Source organism: Chrysochloris asiatica, unplaced genomic scaffold (assembly GCF_000296735.1).
Source record: "Chrysochloris asiatica unplaced genomic scaffold, ChrAsi1.0 scaffold00019, whole genome shotgun sequence".
In the NCBI taxonomy this organism is placed as follows: Eukaryota; Metazoa; Chordata; class Mammalia; order Afrosoricida; family Chrysochloridae; genus Chrysochloris; species Chrysochloris asiatica.
The window spans coordinates 2523760-2541853 of record NW_006408537.1 but is presented as its reverse complement, the minus strand read 5'-3'; the positions used below and the strand labels follow the sequence as shown (position 1 = coordinate 2541853).

The 18094-nt window shown below is 40.5% G+C and overlaps 1 protein-coding gene across 1 annotated transcript in view; it reads left to right on the top strand.

The window, feature by feature from the left end:
• PKHD1 (polycystic kidney and hepatic disease 1 (autosomal recessive)) overlaps window positions 1–18094 on the top strand; it is a 722421-nt gene that overhangs the window by 17082 nt on the left and 687245 nt on the right. Inside the window, 9 exon segments of the mRNA XM_006835767.1 lie at window positions 355–429; window positions 2396–2460; window positions 3111–3150; window positions 4174–4244; window positions 6157–6258; window positions 9037–9132; window positions 12797–12938; window positions 15280–15394; window positions 16843–17121. Coding sequence (XP_006835830.1) covers window positions 355–429; window positions 2396–2460; window positions 3111–3150; window positions 4174–4244; window positions 6157–6258; window positions 9037–9132; window positions 12797–12938; window positions 15280–15394; window positions 16843–17121 — 985 coding nt within the window.

Sequence of the window (18094 nt, the reverse complement as noted above, 5' to 3'; positions counted from 1 at the left end):
AAATAATAGCCAACTTGTCTTAAAATAAGAAATTACTCATTCTGTAGGTAACAGAAGCACCAAATTCATCCCTGACAATATGTCATATGAATACAAACAGCGTGAGATTGATAGAGAATTTTGGGGAAATTCTATCCCTTCAACGTCAATCATTGGACTTTGATAAAGTGCTATATATCCCTACTCTCAGGCTGGGCATTTAACTCAAGAGCTCCTGGGGAGAGTTTGGCCACCTGTAATCATGCTCCAGAGATGCAGAGGACAATGTTCATGCTTCCTTTGAGTTCAGTCAGGAATGTTTGCTGAGAGCGTTGCACCATAGCTTCATGTCTCTTCTTTCCTCTTTTTATCCAGCCCATTGACCTTGGAAGCTCAAGGAGAACAGTGGTTCACTCCTTGCTCTCTTGTCAATAGGCAGACAGCAAATCGGTGAGTGTCTTTTCTTTCTTTCCAGAGAAACTTTCCTTTGGGTTCTCCCACAGGAGTACAGAGCATACATACAATGCCTTTTTGTTTTTTAAATTAAACTGCTGACTGTCTTGTCTTTGAAATTTGCTCGAATAGATTCAGGGTTGATTAAAAATGCAAACTAAAGTGGATTTAGAAAACAAATAGCTATGCTTATTAAGTTCTTACTATAAGCCAAGCCCAGCTCTAAGGCTTTACATTTAAATTACCAATGACTCTATAGGCTAGGTGTTGTTGAATTGCTAAGTGCAAGGTTGGCAGTTCAAACCCACCAGCAGCTCTAAGGGAGAAAGATGAGGCTGTCGATTCCTGTAAATATTTACAGTCTCAGAACCCTATATTGGGTCATTATGTTGTTGTTGTTAAGTGTCGTCAAATTGGTTCAGACTCATAGTGATCCCGGTTAGAGTTTCCGAGGAGCAGCTGGTGGGTTTGAACCACCAACCAGTGCCTACATCACCACACCAGGTCACTATGAATGGGAATTAATTCAATGGTAGTGAAAATGACCTTGTGAATACATTTAGTTATTAATTTTACTTTACAGATGAGAAAACTGAGATACAGAGAGGTTAAATAATTTGCTAAAGATCTCACAGAGCATAAGTGGCTGAGCTGGGATTTGGATGCTGATAGGCTAGCCAGCCTACAGAGTTCATCCTCTTAGCTTACTATATTATAAATCTGAGAGGGGGGGTATCAATAAACATTAAAAAAAATATTTATACATTCATAATTCAAATAATCAACCTTTTTTTGGTATTTTTCCTCCACTCTGAACTGGATGGATTCACCTTGCATTAAGGCCATCGTAAGAATTAGCTTTTTAGGATTTAGGTTTGTTGTTGTTGTTGTTAGGTGCCATTGAGTCAGTCAGTTGTATGCACAACAGAACAAAACACTGCCTGGTCCTGTGCCAACCTCATAATCATTGCTACACCTGAGCCCATTGTTGCTGCCACTGTGCCAGTCTACCTCATTGGGGGTCTTCCTCTTTTTCTCTGATCCTTCACTTTACCAAACTTCTCCAGTGACTGGTCCTTTTCCGGTGACTGGTCCCTCCTGATAATACATCCAAAGTATGAGAGATGAAGTCTGGCCATCCTGGCTTCCAGAGAGTACTCTGGCTGCACTTCTTCCAACATAGATCTGTTTGTTCTTTTGGCAGCCCATGGTACTTTCGCTATAGTTCTCCAACACCATAATTCAAATTCATCAATTCTTCTGAGGTCTTCCTTATTCCCTGTCTAACTTTCACATGCATATGAGGTTATTGGCTTGGATTAGACGTACCTTAGTCCTCAAATTGATTTATTTTCTCTTCCACACTCTAAAGACGTCTTGCGCAGCATTTGCCTAATGCAATACAACGTTTAATTTCTTGACTGCTGCTTCCATGAGTATTGATGGTTGATCCAAGCAAAATCAAGTCCTTGATAACTTCAATCCTTTCTCCATTAGGTATTTTAGGACTTAGGTTTAGTAGTGTCAAATTCTAGAGTGCGGTTTCTTTAAATTTTTTGCTCAGTATTTTGGATTTGTACTTGACAACAGTTTTTTTTTTTTGTTTGTTTGTTTTTTTTTTCCCTTTTTGTCAGTAAGAATTTTGATATATTTGTAACAGATTTTGGAAAGAAAGGTCTGGGCAGAGGGCATGAATAAGCTATACTTATTTCTCACATTATGTATTTGACTGTTAATCTATGTATCAATGGTGTCTGCTTGATATTACCCAAAGCATTTGCCCCAGTGAGTTCACTATATCTTAAGTATCTGCCAGTTACCAATTTTCTCTCACTGACTTGTACTATTTTATTATTTTACTTTACTTTCTAGACTAAAGAGTCAGATTGACCTTCTGGACTGTGTTGTTTGGTGATTATAACCTCAGGTTTTAATTGTTTTTTTGTTTTTGTTCTTTTCTTAGCTATTCTATTCAGGAAGACCATGGTGTTGGGACTTTGCAGTGCCGGGTGGAGGGCAACTACATCGGTCTGTTGGGAAAGTAGCACTGTTTTAAAGTCTTGTCCATTTTTCTCTTTACATGAAAAAAAGTCAGGAATTGATATACAAGAGGATGTTAACAATAATTAACATTGGTTAAGGTATGGTGTTGTGGAATAATGCACTGCACCACAAGGTCAACTTGAACTGCAAGGTCAGTGGTTCAAACTCACCAGTAGCTTCTCAGAAACTCTATACAGGGTCTCTCTGAGTCAGAACTGACTTGATGACACTTATCAACAACAACAAGGACTGTCTTCACTATGTGAAGCACTTATCTATAGATAAGCAGCTTATTTATACACGCATTTAATCCTCACCATAAATCTGTGAGGTAGATGAAATTCTTTTAACTTTACAGGTGAGGAAAGTGAAGCAAGGAATGAGTAGAGCAGGATTTAAATCCAGCTCAGTCTAACTCCAAACCTGTGCTCTTCTCTGTTCTACCGTACTTTTATTTTTATTTTTGTATTGCTGGACATGAGTGGGGCATGTGAGGTGTTTATTTGGGATGTTGTTAGGGAACTGGAGGCATGGAGAGTAACTTGATGACCTTGGGAGTTCTTGGGTTAACAGTAACCATAGCCTGACCTAGGTAGCTCACGTAGAATCCTGTACTCTCTTTCTTTTTGTTACAGGTTCGCAGAATGTTAGCTTCTCAGTATTTAATAAAGGAAAGTAAGTAACTAGGAGTATGAAAATTTGTGTTCATTTTATATTATTTATTTTTTATCTTGATTTCTTTCTTTAACCTTTTTTAAAATGAAAAATTTCAAATGTACACAAACAGAATCATATAACAAAAACTCTTTTATTTGACAAATTTATTGTGTTTTCATGATACGTCTACAGATACAATGCAACTATTTCAGTATGATAATGGCACAGAATTTTGGAAGTGACCTCTTAAGGAATATCATAATACTGTAAATTTAAAACTATCACATAAGTTTCATGTGAAATATAGTTTTATAAAATGTATTGTATCATTTCAGGAAATGCTAGCATCAAAATGGGAAACATTCAAATTTCCTAGAGCTTTGGAGAGAGATTATTTTTTGGAGATAAAAAATTTAATTTAATTATAATTGTTTTTAAAGTCAGCTATGATTTTTTAAAATGTTGTAGGTAAATCTTTAGTAAGTCAAATTTCCAAGACAGTAACTTAAAGACCATAAACATAGGTTAAAATCCAGCCTAAAGACAGGATTTAAATCTAATTATCTAGAGTGTAGCTTAGCTATTTCTCATGCTTTACCACTATTCTTATATAATTTTCTAAGTTTTCACTTGTCTAGTTGATATTCATTGTATCATAATGGAAAAGGCATATAGTACCTCTATCCACAGAGCCCAAAGGATGAAGATTGCCTCTTGATTTTAGGAATGAATAAAACTAATGCCTATAGAGTGTCTCTTTTGGGCCAAATTTTGTAGTAGGCCTTTCATAGTCATCATTCAATTTAATGCTAAATATGGTATTATTTTATACTATATTACAATATTATATAATACCTGTGAGGTGTGTAGATATTATTATTCACATAGAATAATTTTATGGATCAGAAAACAAACTTTGCCACTGATAATGTTTTCTAATCATTAGCAGGAGCTGGTATCCAAATGATCCAAATCAGTCAGCTGATTTTTAAAATGCATCTCCATGGTTTCATCACAAACCTAACTTTGTCTGTCTTGAAGGTCAATGGTACACAAGGATGCATGGATGATCAGTGCCAAGCAGGACCTTTTCCTGTACCAGACACACTCAGGTACCATTTCCCTACACACTGGACTGTTGTCCTTCCGTGACGTCTCACCCAACATTGGAGACTCCTCCTCTTTCATCTGGCCACTTCTCCATGACCACTGACTGTCCCTAGAATCATTTGGGTTGAAAACACACTGATTTTATGTGTGTCAGCTTTAGTTACTACCTTAGTTTCTTAGTGCTGTTATAACACAAATACCACAAAAGGGTAGAAATTTATTTCTTCACAGTTCTAGAGGCTTAAAGTTCAAATCAGGTCCTGGCCATGTGGAGTCTTTCCCTGTCAGTAGCTCAGGGCATTTCTTGGTTCTTTGGTTTGTAGACAATCATCATATGGCATCTGTCTTCCCCTGTGTGTATTTCTAATCTGCTCTTTTTATAGCTTAGCAGTGATTCGATTTAGAAGTTACCTTACTAGGATCCTGGTGTAGTGCTGTAGGATAAGCACTGGACTTCTAATTGCAAGGTGGGTCCACCAGCCGTACCTAGGAGACTCTATGCTGGGTGACTATGAGCCAGAACAGACTCCAGGGCACTTAACAACAAGGGTCGATGTAATTCACATAACAAAGTAATTATTGTTTCCAAATGGATTTTCAAATACAAATTTTGAAGGCTAGAATTCAATCCATGTTGTTGTTGTTAAGTGCTCTCGAGTTCTGACACCTAGTGACCTTGTATAGGGGTTCCGAGGAGCAGCCGTGAGCTTGAATCACCAACTTTGCGGTTCAAACCAACTTTGCAGTCCAGCACATTAACATGCAGTGCCATACCGGGACTCTATGTTGTTGTTAAGGGCCATGGAGTCGGTTCTGACCAGGACTCCATAAGAGTTACTATATTGAAAGAAACGAAAAAACAATCTTTTACACAGAGTCTATAACTGTACACTGAATGCTCTGATAACGAATAGTAAAGTGCTGGTGGTTATGTGCTGTGATTACGGGAGCAGAAAGCCTCATCTTTCTCCCACAGAACAGTTGGTAGTTTTGAACTGCCAAACTGCTGACCTTGTGGTTCGCAGCCCGATTCATAACCAATACACTACCAGAGAAAGTAGCAGCACTTAAAAGTCTAAAAACCCGTGTCTTTCCATTTATTGTGACACCTCACATATGAGCATTCATTTAGTAATTCCTTACTTACGGATACCGAGGCTAAGCAATTGTGTTGCCTTCTGGTGCTAGAAAATGAACAGGTATTTTATATGTCCATGGTCATTATCTTCTTATGATGAGGATTCACAGGCCAGAACTTTCTTATAGTAGATAGGACAACTCTGTGGAGAGGGAATTGGGCATACAGAGATCTTTGGACTGATTTTCTTAAGGGCCAGCATTCAACTTCTAGTTGTATGTTGTTGTTAACTGCCGTCGAGTCAGATTCAACCCATAAGGACCCTGCATAGGGTTTCCGAGGAGCACAACGGCTTTGCAGTCTGGCGCATTAGCTCACAGCGCACACCAGGACTCCTATAGTTGTATGCACTTAGTTAATTCATTTAACATGTCAGAGCCTCAGTTAGGAGCTTGGGGCTGCTGTGGGTTTGGCGGTTAGCAGGCCAACTCTTAATCACTATGCTACCAGATCTCCTTTCCAAGGGGCTGTGGTAGCGTAGTGGTTACAAATTGGGCTGTGAACTGCAAAGTCAGCAGTTCAAAGCTACCATCTCCTCCGTGGGAAATAGATGAGGCTTTCTGCTGCTGTAAAGATTTACAACCTTGGAAACCCCCTTGTCGGCTCTTAACAACAACCAGGGCTACAGAATGACTTTTACTAGGACATAACAATTCTAACTGTTGCTGGCGTTAGAAAGTTAAAGTAAGAAATAAATTATTGATAGCTTCTATTACTATATTATCTGGGTCACAACGTGTTCTATATTCAGATGCTTACTTTTATTTCTTTTGCAGAAATACTATCTGTGTTTCCAGAAACTGGGAGCCTTGGGGGAAGAACAGACATCACAATTAGAGGAGACTTCTTTGACAACCCTGCCCAGGTGACCATTGCAGGTAACTAAGTTGAAATGACTGAAAATAGCTGATAGTTTTAAATACTGTTAGCAATTATGTATCTCTTGGTAGCATGGAGACTGTGTGTATGTTGGAAGCAAACTTTGTCCCCTCTGGCTCACCTTGTCATCCTGTTTTACCTGTGCCGAGTTGGGAACAGGTGGGATTGAAGTCCTGTAGCTCAGTAGGTGAGTAAACAGGGAACAGACCATTAGTTAGTCTTCAATTCCTACAGCCAAGTTCACAGTTCATGGGCAGTTCTTTCTGGTGTCCCCATCCTGGGGCTGGGGGTAAGGCAAGTTGAGTGATGGAGAAGAAACAGGAAAAGTACTGCTGCCTCATTATAATACCCATCATCCTCATTCTAATCAGTAACCAATTGCTGTTACGTCAACTCTGAATCATGGCAACCCCATGTGTGTTAGGGTAGAACTATGTTCCAGAGAGTTGTCATTGTCTGATTGTTTGAAAAGAGCTCTCCCGGCCTTTCTTCTGAGACCCGCCTACATAAACTCAAACTTCTATCCTTCTGATTTGAGCTGAGCCTGTTAACTGTTTGTACCACCCAGGACTCCCTCCAGAGTGTCCTGGCCTTGCTATTCAGATTCTCTTGGCAAATGCTTTTGTGGCATCTGTCTACAATCTTTTGTATTGTCAGGTGGGCTGCTCCTTTAGCTTGTGACACCAAGGATTCAGGACCGTGTCCTCACACTTTTGAGTTACATGTGCGCCCACCACCTCAGCAGAGTGGCTAGCAGCTGGAACACGTTCAGTACATCCTCAGTGCATTCCTTTCTGTGTGGTTAATATAAACTGCTCTCTGGGTTACTGCTCTGCACTGTCCCTTACCTGTTCCCCTTCAGTCAGGGTGACAACTTTTGCTGCTTTCTACATCTAGTCTTCTGCCTTAAAATAGGAGCTTGTCTACTTCAGCCTGGCTCTGTCATTCCATATACCAGGGGACTCCAAAAAGTTTATGGAAAAATGGAATTAAAAGGTGATGGAAATTTTTCATGAATTTTTTGTTGCTTTACGAGTGTGTGTGTGTATTGTTGTTAAGTGCTGTCGAGTCAGTTCTGACTCATTGTTGCTGTTGTTAAGTGCCATCAAGCTGGTTCTGACCCATAGTGATTCTCTATAGGGTTACCGAGGAGCAGCTAATAAGCTTGAACTGTTGACCTTGCGGTTCAAACTGACTTTGCAGTACAGTGCATTAACTTATGGTGCCATAGCAAGCCTGTATAGGGTTTCCAAAGAGCAGCTGGTGGTTTGAACTATGACCTTGTGGTTCAAACCGGCCTTGCAGTTCAGTACATTATCCTGCGGCGCCACACCAGGACTCTATAGATCTATATTTATCTATCTCATCTATCTATTTTGAACCCTGGTAATGTAGTGGGTTGGGCATTGGATTGCTAACTGCAACACCAGTAGTTTAATCCACCAGCCACTTTGTGGGAGAAAAATGAGGTATACAGCCTTGGAAACCCTATATAGGGTTGCTATGAGTCAGAACCAACTCTAAAGCACACAGTCACCACTATATATATATATATATATGTATGCCTCCTGGTGTGACTCTGTAGGATAAGCACTGGATCAATCACAAGGTCAGTTTGAACCACAGGTTGGCAGTTCCAATTCACCAGCCACTTCTTGGAAACTCTATATAGGGTTGCTATGAGTCAGAACTAACTGTAAAACACACAACCCCACTATATATATATATATATATATATATATAAAACTCCTGGTGTGGCACTGTGGGATAAAGCACTGGACTGCTAGGTCAGTTTGAACTGCAAGGTTGGCAGTTCAAACTCACCAGGCACTCCTCAGAAACCCTATTCAGGGTCACTATGAGTCAGAACTGCTGCCAAGAATTGATGCTTTTGAGTTATGGTGTTGGAGGAGAATATTGAAAGTGCCATGGGCTGCCAAAAGAACCAACAGATCTGTTTGGAAGAAGTGCAGCCAGAGTGCTCCTTGGAGGCCAAGATGGCCAAACTTTGTCTCTTCAGACATATTGTCAGGAGGGACCAGTCACTGGCGAAGGATATCATGTTTGGTAAGGTGGAGGGTCAGAGATAAAGAGGAAGACCCCCAACGAGATGGATTGGCCAAGTGGCAGTATCAATGGACTCAAGTGAGGTTGGCCCAGGATCAGGCAGTGTTTTGTTCTGCTGTGCGTAAGGTTACTATGAGTCGGTAACGACTCAGTGGCACCTAACAGCAACAACAACAGCAACAACAACAAGTGCTTCCAAAAGAACCAACAGATCTGTGTTGGAAGAAGTGCAGCCAGAGTGCTCCTTGGAGGCCAGGATGGCCAAACTTCATTTCTCATACTTCAGACATATTGTCAGGAGGGACCAGTCACTGGAGAAGGAAATCATGTTTGGTAAGGTGGAGGGTCAGAGAAAAAGAGGAAGACCCCCAGTGAGATGGATTGACAATATGGCAGCATCAATGGGCCTCAAGCATGGCAACAATTGTGAGGTTGGCCCAGGACTGGGCAGTGTTTTGTTCTGTTGTGCATAGCGTCGCAATGAGTTGGTACCGAGTTGATGGCACCTAACAACAACAACAACAGCAACAAAGTGTGGCCCTGTAGGATAATGCACTGGATCGCAAGTTTGGTTTGAAACACAAGGTTGGTGGTTCAAACTCAGAAGCCATCCATTGGAAACCCCATATATACAGGGTCTTTATGAGTCAGGACTGACTTGATGGCACTTAACAACAACTGTGTGTGTGTATCTATATTGTTCTTGTTAGGCATTCCATGTGATGTCAGACATGTGTCTCCCAGGAAGATTGAATGCACCTCTAGGTCTCCAGAAAAAGGTGCACGGCTCACTGCTCCTCAGGCAGGTAAGGAGGTTACAACACTACTCTTTGACTTCCTGTTTATATTTTAGCACAAGTGGCTGGGGAGTAGAAATGAAAACATTCAAATTTTGTCTTAGCCGTTGGTAGCCCAGTGAGCCCTGAGCTGATGATATCATTGTGAGAGAGAGGGTTCAGATAGCAGAGGCTCTTTGCATTATTCATATGTGTAGGGACACTGTACTCCTAGCCCTAGCCAGATGGGTGGCCAATGGAGTTTAGTAAAAACCATTACCCAGAAAGCAAACTGTCATTAAGGCATTGTTATAGCTCCTGGAAGAAACCCTTACACTCTATCTATGTAGGATGGGCTAGCTGTACGCCCACTACTTAAGAAGACAGGAACATTAGAGCATACTAATATCATACTAATATGAGACAGGGCAGAGAACAAGGCACACTGGGGTGCATTTAAATGTCAACTCCTCTCCCTTGCAGGCAGCCACCTGCTACTTTGAAAATAAGAATGTATTGTGATGTTGCCACCAGCTTATGCCTGAAGTGGGCAAAAGTGGGGGAGTCAAGGCGGCAGGCCTTTGTTCTTCTATGTGTAAAGCACCCACATCCTGGCTGTAAATTAAGGGCTTACTTTTCTGCTAAGCAGTAGAACTAGAGACTCAAGTGCAGTTAGGAAGTCAGGGCAGAACCACAGCCTGCACTGTGTACTTACTTCCTCCTTACCTGTCCCACAAAAGGTGTACTAAATGGTTAAACTACAGGTATGTGCATACCAATGCCAGGGACTCAGCACTTAAAAGGAAAGTTGCTCAGCAGGGGAAGAAGTCTTTCTAAGGAAAGGCCACTCAGGTGTGGAAATGCATGCAAAGCTTTGGCTAGAGATTTCTCTAGGTCCCAGATCTGTAGTTTTCACTTAGGGAAAGCGCCCATCCAAGGAAACCGAATTACTGAAACAAGTGCTTGAGAGAATGCCTGTTTCCTGTGTCAGGAAACAGGGCCCTGCTCCCTCTGAGCATTTCCTAGTGGTAAGATAATTTCCTGAGTGCAGCTGTTTTGAGAGTTAGTTAACCATATCTTTTATGAAGAGTGTTTGAAGTTTCTTCCATGGAAGAATTACTATGTTTAAAAGTGGTTCTTAACTGGTGGCTATTTTGTCACCTGGAGGACATTTGGCCATATTGAGAGACATTGTTTGTGGTGACATATTGGCATCTAGTGGGTGGAGGCTAGGGTTGCTAAGTGTCCCACAATGCATAGTATAGCACTACAACAGACTTATTGTTAAGTGCCTTGGAATCAGGTGAACTTCATAGCAACCTTGTATAGGGTTTCCGAGGGGCGACTAGTGGGTCTAAACCATAGCCCTTGTGGTTAGCAGTCCGGTACTTCTAGAATGCCACACCAGGACTCATACAGAGTTATCCAGCCCCAAAATGTCAATAGTGCTAAGGTTGAGAAACCCTAATTTAAACTGATATAATTAAGGAGCCCTGGTAGCATAGTGGGTTACATGTTAGGTTGCTACCTGCAAGGTCAGTAGTTCAAGTCCACCAGGCACACAATGGCAGGAAAATGAGGCTTCTGCTCCCATAAAGATTTACAGTCTCAGAAACCCTATACAGGGTCAATATGAGTAAGAATTTGACTCCATGGTGTACCACCATCTAATACATACTTTTATTTTTCTTCTTATTCTTTATTTCCTAGTTTTAGAAGTTAATAGGGACAACACTAGTACTTTAATTAGCACAAAAAAATGGTACTCGATTCTAACTCATGGCAACCTCACGTATTTTAGAGTAGACATGTGTGCCATAGAGTTTCCAATGACAGACTCTTTGGAAATTTATCACTTGGTCTTTCTTCCAAGATGCCTCAGGGTGGACTTGAATGATCATACTTTTTGTTAACAGCTGAGCATGCTAACAATGTACACCACCTAGGTTTGAACTGTAAGGTCAGTGGTTCAAACTCACCAGCTGCTCCTTGGAAATCCCATACAGGTTTGCTCTGCGTCAGAACCAACTTCATGACACTTAACAACAATATCAACAACAGCGACTCAGTAACTATATCTTATTGAGCACTTCAGGTTGTTTATGAAGATATTTGAGGCTCACTTAGTTCTCAGTAGGATTCCTGGTGTGGCGCTGTAGGATAAGCACTGTAAGGTCGGTGGTTCAAACCCACCAGTCGCTCCTCAGAAACCCTGTACAGAGTTGTTTTGAGTCAGAATTGACTAGAGGGCACTTAAGAACAGTTCTCAGTACATTGCCTCTATTTATAATTAGCATGAGAAAGAGATGACAAGGGCATTCATCAAAGCCTCATATCTAGTAACTGGCAGACTTGGAACCCATAATTGTCTGATTCTAGAGCTACTATCCTGCCATGCTATTGTTGCTGTTGTTAAGTGCCGTGGAGTTGGTTCCGACTCATAGTGACCCTGTATAGGACTTCCAAGGCTAGTATCCAATCTATTGCACCTGTGCCTTTTCCCTCATGGTTTGCTTAGTATAAAATCCAAATGAATAAGGACATCATTTAAAATATCATGTGACAGTAGCATGACAAGTAATTAACTGGCTCTATGTGCAGGCCCACAAATTAGGTCATGACACGTGAATAATTAAAAATATTGCCAATTTTCCAAAAGAAAGGTGTTTAAGAATGGATTTCTCAAGCTGAACTCAACCTTAACGGATAATGGAGTTCACACCAGCTTTGGAAAGTACTAAGACAAGTCAAACCACAAGCACATAGTCACTTTACTTGTCTTTTATTCAAGCACAGCATTTATTTCTGCTTTTACGTTTTCTCCAGGAACTGATTATTTTCCTTGGCACTCCTATTAAAAAGTACTCCCTATTTTTCTCTGGTACTCTGAGAATATACCTCCTTTTACTATTCTTTATTGATTCTCCTTCTGAAAGGCTATATCCTACAGCAAGGAGCATTTTCTATTCTTTAGAACTGGCACTGTAGGATAAGCACTGGACTGCTAGCCACAAGGTTCGCAGCTGCTCCTTGTAAACCCTATACAGGGTCACTATGAGTCAGAACCAACTCCACAGCACATAACAACAACAACAACAAGAGAACATTTGAATTATCTAGTGAACCAATCCTGATGTGGTACTGTAGGATAAACACTGTACTATTAACTGCAAGGTAGGTGGTTCAAACTCACCTGCCATTCTTTGGAAACCCTATACAGTGCAAGTATGAATTGGAACGAACTTGATGGCACTTCACAACAACAACAACAACAACAACAACATTGAAACATTTCTAGAAAATGACACAATATTTGGTTATTAGAGGGTCAGCTAAAATGAGGGAAACCCTCAATGATAAGAACTGACGAAATAGTCACTACAGTGAGTTTAAACATATCAAGAGTTATGCAGATAGCTCAGAACTGGGCAACCATTTGTTCTGTTATACATAAAGTAATCAGTAGTCAGAGCCAACTTGACAGCAACTGATGATTACAACATAACAAAACGACCTCTCATATCTGGAATTCAGGGGACCCAACTTTACAGATATTGTCTTGATCATCCTCTGCTCCTGAATCTGAAGTAAGGTCGTTCTTCAACTTGGGGAGGAATGCCCTCTGAGTTGTACCTGTCCACATGTTTATGAGTTGTCCCTTTCTACATGTTTATGAGTTGTACCTGTCTTACAGGCAACCGTGGGCTTCTTTTTGAAGTGGGAGATGCTACTGAAGGCTTGGACCTTTCTGAAGCCACCCCTGGGTACAGGTGGCAGATTGTCCCTAATGCTAGTTCTCCATTTGGATTTTGGTCAAAGGAAGGACAACCTTTCAGGTATGTTATAGATCCTAGGACAAGTGGGGTTCCCATATCAGAAGCATCTTTACTAACATAAGTGAGGCTAGGATATGGGTATGTAGGTAGTAAGCTTTTCAGGACAGAATTTATAACACCAGCCAATTCAACAACAAACTTTGACCTGTTTTCTCAGCTAATGTTGAGCCATCATGCTAGTGCATCATAGACCCTTTATAGGTACACCCCCCAATTTTGATCAACTTGTAAAATTTGTTTTTTTTTTTCATCTCAATTTATAGTCTATTTTGGAGGTGACTCTCAGTTAGAGAATGAGCTGAGTAGATGGTCCAGGAGACTTGGTAGAGAGTAGTGTAAACTTGTTGCAGGTTATGTGGTTAGGAGGACAAGCTAACATGTGCCCAGTTTCCCCCTTTAGCCATATAAGGCTGAACAGTAAGTACTATTAAGCAATCACGTAGTGCGGAAGGTCAATTCAATGACCTATGTGATTAATAGCTAGGGAAGATCTTATGGATTCTGAGAGAATGCATTTGCTTGCATTGTGATTGTGGTTTCTATTTAGAGTTGTGTCGAATCTTCATGATGTGGCTGAAATTTCTAGTATTCTAAAGTGAACTTAAAATTACAGAAAGTTTGAGAATTGCTTAGATGCACTTCTTCATTAGTGTGCACTTAATGTATATACAGAGTAGACTGATGGATCCATTATTGTGTGAGAGATCTTCCCTCTTTCAAAATCCTTCTCAAAGAGGGGTTTGATAAAGATTGGAGACATGGTTTGGTGCTGTAAGATAAAGCACTGAATTGCAAGCTCAGTTTGAACTGCAAGGGGTCAGACCAAACCTACAAATTGCTCCTCTGAAACCCTATATAGGGTCACCATGAGTCGGAACCAATTTTATGGTTTCCGAGGCTATAAATCTTTAGAAGAACTGAAAGCCTCATCTTTCTTCCCATGGAACAGCTGAGGTTAGTAGTCCAATTCATAACCGCTATGCTACCAGAGTTCCTTAATATTACATGGTATGGTAGGAGTTGGTCCAACACTCAGCTGCTAACCAAAAGGTTGACCGCTTAAACCCACCCAGCTGCTTCATGGGAGAAAGACCCTGGTGATTAGCTCTTGTAAAAACTACAGCCAAAACACGCCATAGGGCAATTCTAGTCTGTCTCATGGGGTTACTATGAGTCAAAATCAACTAAACATTAACTAACAATATCAGCAGAACTCTTGAAGACTGTTAATCATGTTCAAATGTCAAACTTTAAGCTATACAAGGAGGCTTCAAAAATTTTGTGGAAAAATTCCATTATCTTTTCATTTCATTTTTCCACAAACTCTTTGAAGCTTCCTCATCTTAGCATGTCTGCAGTATTAAGGAATGTGATAGACCACCTTCAAACTTAAAAACAAATAAACAATGACATTTTTCTTTCATTGCCATTTTGAGAAGTCACAGATGAGATAGTAACTCTTTCTCTAGTTCCTCTTTCATTCATTAAGAAGATTGTAATATTTATTGACTGACAGAGAAATACCTTTTATATAATGATGAACTTTTCACATAGTTCTTTTAAAAAACTATTTTTAAAAATAAAAACATTTTTGAAAGGTAATATATATGTATCTGTACATGAAACCTAAATTAAAAGGCTCTGTATATTGATGTTTTGAAGATTTAAAAATAGGACAAACAGAAAATATTTGTAGTATTTATTTAGGAAGATACCTGAGTTAAATCTGTCTCTAATGCTATGTCAATGTAATTTAAACTTTAAAGAAATGCTGTTGTTGTTTTTTTTTAATGTTTCATAACATTGCCTGAAAATTTCCTCATGGCCTTTAAATTTGAAACTGTTGGCAACTTCAGTCGACTCTTTTCCATGTTCCACAATATTTGTAATTGGAAAGATATTGTCTGCACATATTGAAGTATCTGGTTAATTCAGAGCAAGTTCTACTTGGTGGTCTCTCTTCATTTCTAATGATCAGAGTAGTATTTGCTATTGACTGAGTTTCTACCATGGACAGATCCTCCCTATACTGGTGTGCTAGGTATGTTTTCTCAGATAAGCTTTCATCCATCCTGGTGCTATAGTCCTTATATTTCCAAAATTTCTGTTTACCACAGCATAATGAGATCAATTGCTATCCAATCTCAACTGGGATATTGAGACTAGACAGAGGCTATGGGATTAGTTGTTTCTAGGTATTTTGGCCAATCAGATGGTGCAAGAATCAGGATTTTCTTCTTCATTACCATACAGAGAAACAAAGGAAATTGGCAACCAGCTGTTTGTTCCATGATTTCAAGCCTAGTTTGCTCTCGTTTGACTCTGTTCCTCTGCTTCACAGAGCACGGCTCAGTGGGTTCTTCGTGGCTCCAGAGACAAATAATTATACTTTCTGGATCCAAGCAGACAGCCAAGCTAGCCTGCATTTCAGTTGGTCAGAGGATCCGAAGACCAAGGTATTCACCTTCCTTTCATTTTCCTTCTTCTTCCAGGCCCCAGCCCATCACTCCTGAAAAATCAAAAGCAAAAACTAAAACTAAAGCTTGCATGTCCTATTGATGATTTTAACATGCCAGTAGGTGGTCAGAGATTTTATTGAGCACTTACTGTAGGTCTGATAGTTTTAAGACCTTTTACATGCCTTGGTTCTATTCTTCTCAGCATCTTTACCAAGTATGCACTTTTAGCTCTATTTTCCAGTTGAGAAGATAGAGGATTAGACAATGTGGCCAATCCAGACCATTTAGATAAGTTTACATGACTCCAAGCATGGTCTTTCTCACTAAGTTTGAATAGAGAGGTGGTAGGAAGTATTATGGTGCAATATCCCCATCAAGCTTGAAGGATAAGAAAATATACACTTACTTAGCAAGCAGTCAATGTTTACTAGGAATATTGACAAAGAACCACAATACTTTTTCTTAAATTGTTAATATGCTTTTATGAAATTGCTATTCTAGTTGTTTAGAAAAAAAATGTTCTGTATTTTTTTCATGGATACATCATTCTCAAGGTCTGAAATAATTTAATTCTATTTTATTCACAATATCATATAAGCCTAGAGTTTTATGTTATATAAATACATTTATATATATTATATATAAATATAATCCATTGAGACTCATTTGATCATTTAACAGTCTCAGAGAGAGAGAGAGGGAGAGAATGAATGGTGGGTGGCGGTGGGTGGAGAACCACACACACACCACAGATCAATTTTTGACTACTGTTAGCGTAGTGGTTACGAATCAGACTGCTAACCTCAAGGTCAGCAGTTCGAAAGTACCAGTCATTCCGCAGGAGAAAGATGAGGTTTTCTGCTCCAGTGAAGATTTGCAGCCTTGGAAACCCTATACAGGGTCACTATGTGTTGGAGTTGACTCCATGGCACACCACCACCATGACCACCATGTTGGAAAGTAGCACAATGGTTAAGTGCTTGGCTGCAATGAAAAGCTTGGTGATTCAAATTCAGTGAGTTTGCCGGAGAATGACTTGGTAATCTGCTGTTGTAAAGATTATTGTTGTTGTTAAGTACCGTCGAGTGGATTCCAACTCATAGTGACACTGTATAGGGTTTCTGAGGAGCGGCTGGTGACTTTGAACTGCCGATCTTGAGGTTCAAACAGACCTTGAAGTCAAGTGCTTATCTATTACAACCTAGAAAATCCTGTAGGGCAGTTCTGCTCTGTCACATGGGGTTGCCATGAGTCAAAATCAACTTGATGGCACCTAGGAACCACAGTGTGCTGGAAAAGGCAAACCAATCTTTCAGGTTCCCTTGAGAGAAGGTTCCACTGTGGACAAGGCCAAGAATCCGTTGTTAGTGACTATCCAGACAGTTTTTGTTTGAGACGCCCAGCAGCGTCTGCATGTTGATCCTGCTATGTTTATTTGGACACAGGTGGAAGTGGCTTCCATCAGCACTGGAATTGCTGACTGGTTTGACTCCTGGGAGGAGAATGGGAATGAAGGGACTTGGTACCGGAAGACCCTCAAGTTGGAGCTATTAGGTGGGGCCAAGTACTACCTGGAAGCTGAACACCATGGGATAGCTCCCAGCAGGGGAATGAGGATTGGTGTCCAGATCCATAACACCTGGCTGAATCCCGATGTGGTCAGCACCTACCTCCAGGAGAAGCACCAGATTCACGCCCATGCCCAGAGCCTTCCTGAAATACAGGTAGGCACCTCCTTCCTGTCCCACGAGGTCTGAACTCTGGGAAGAAAATTGTCTTAATCCAATACAAAGATGACTAGTTATGGGGCAGGAGACTTGGGCTGTAATTATAGATGAGTCATCGAAGGCCCAGGATGTTGTTGTTAAGTGCCATAGAGTCAGTACCAATTTATATAGTGACCAAGTGTAGGGTTTCCAAAAGCTGTAGGTCTTTACAGTAGCAGAAAGCCCCATCTTTCTCCTGTGTAGTTGCAGCTGGGCTTGAATCACTGACTTTGTGGCTCACAGTCCAGTCCTTTTCCTACAGAACCACTGTGCTCCTTGAAGGCACAGGATACCTACCCAAGAAAGTTGTGAAGACACTTAAAAAAAAATCCCACAGTCTTGGAATTGAGATGATCTTACTCATTTAATTAATTTTATAAATGTAGCATCCAAGTAATTCTTCTTAGGAATGTTTTCCCCCAGAATAGGATGATGTCCTCCAAGCATACACACATGCACACACACATGCACACACATGCACACACTCCATAGCTCCATAGCTTTTCATCAATTCAGGTCCTATTTTCTTATATACTATCTTTTCTAAACTTAGTTTGTGAAAGTCAAAAGCTTTAGTTTTCACAGTTGTTCCCCATATTTTTTTAAAAAATGTTTTATTGTGAATGATGTGATAGTTTACATGGGAGAACATTAGCTTTACTTTCATCCTATCGTATATCATTTCATTGCCATGGTTACAATCCCCTCTATGCATCATCAAACAACTAAAGGATATGCCCCACAAGCCTGTCCCTCAGTCGTCAGCACACGAGTCCCTCTCCCTCTCTGGGTCTAGAGTCCTTAGCTGCTCTCTCTCTCCACATCATTGTCTCTGCTTCTAACTCTGGTGTCACTGTTTCTCTGGGTAGGGTCCTGCACTTCGCTCTTCTTTCTTAATGGTCCCAGGGACCTCCACTCCTGGACTGCAAAG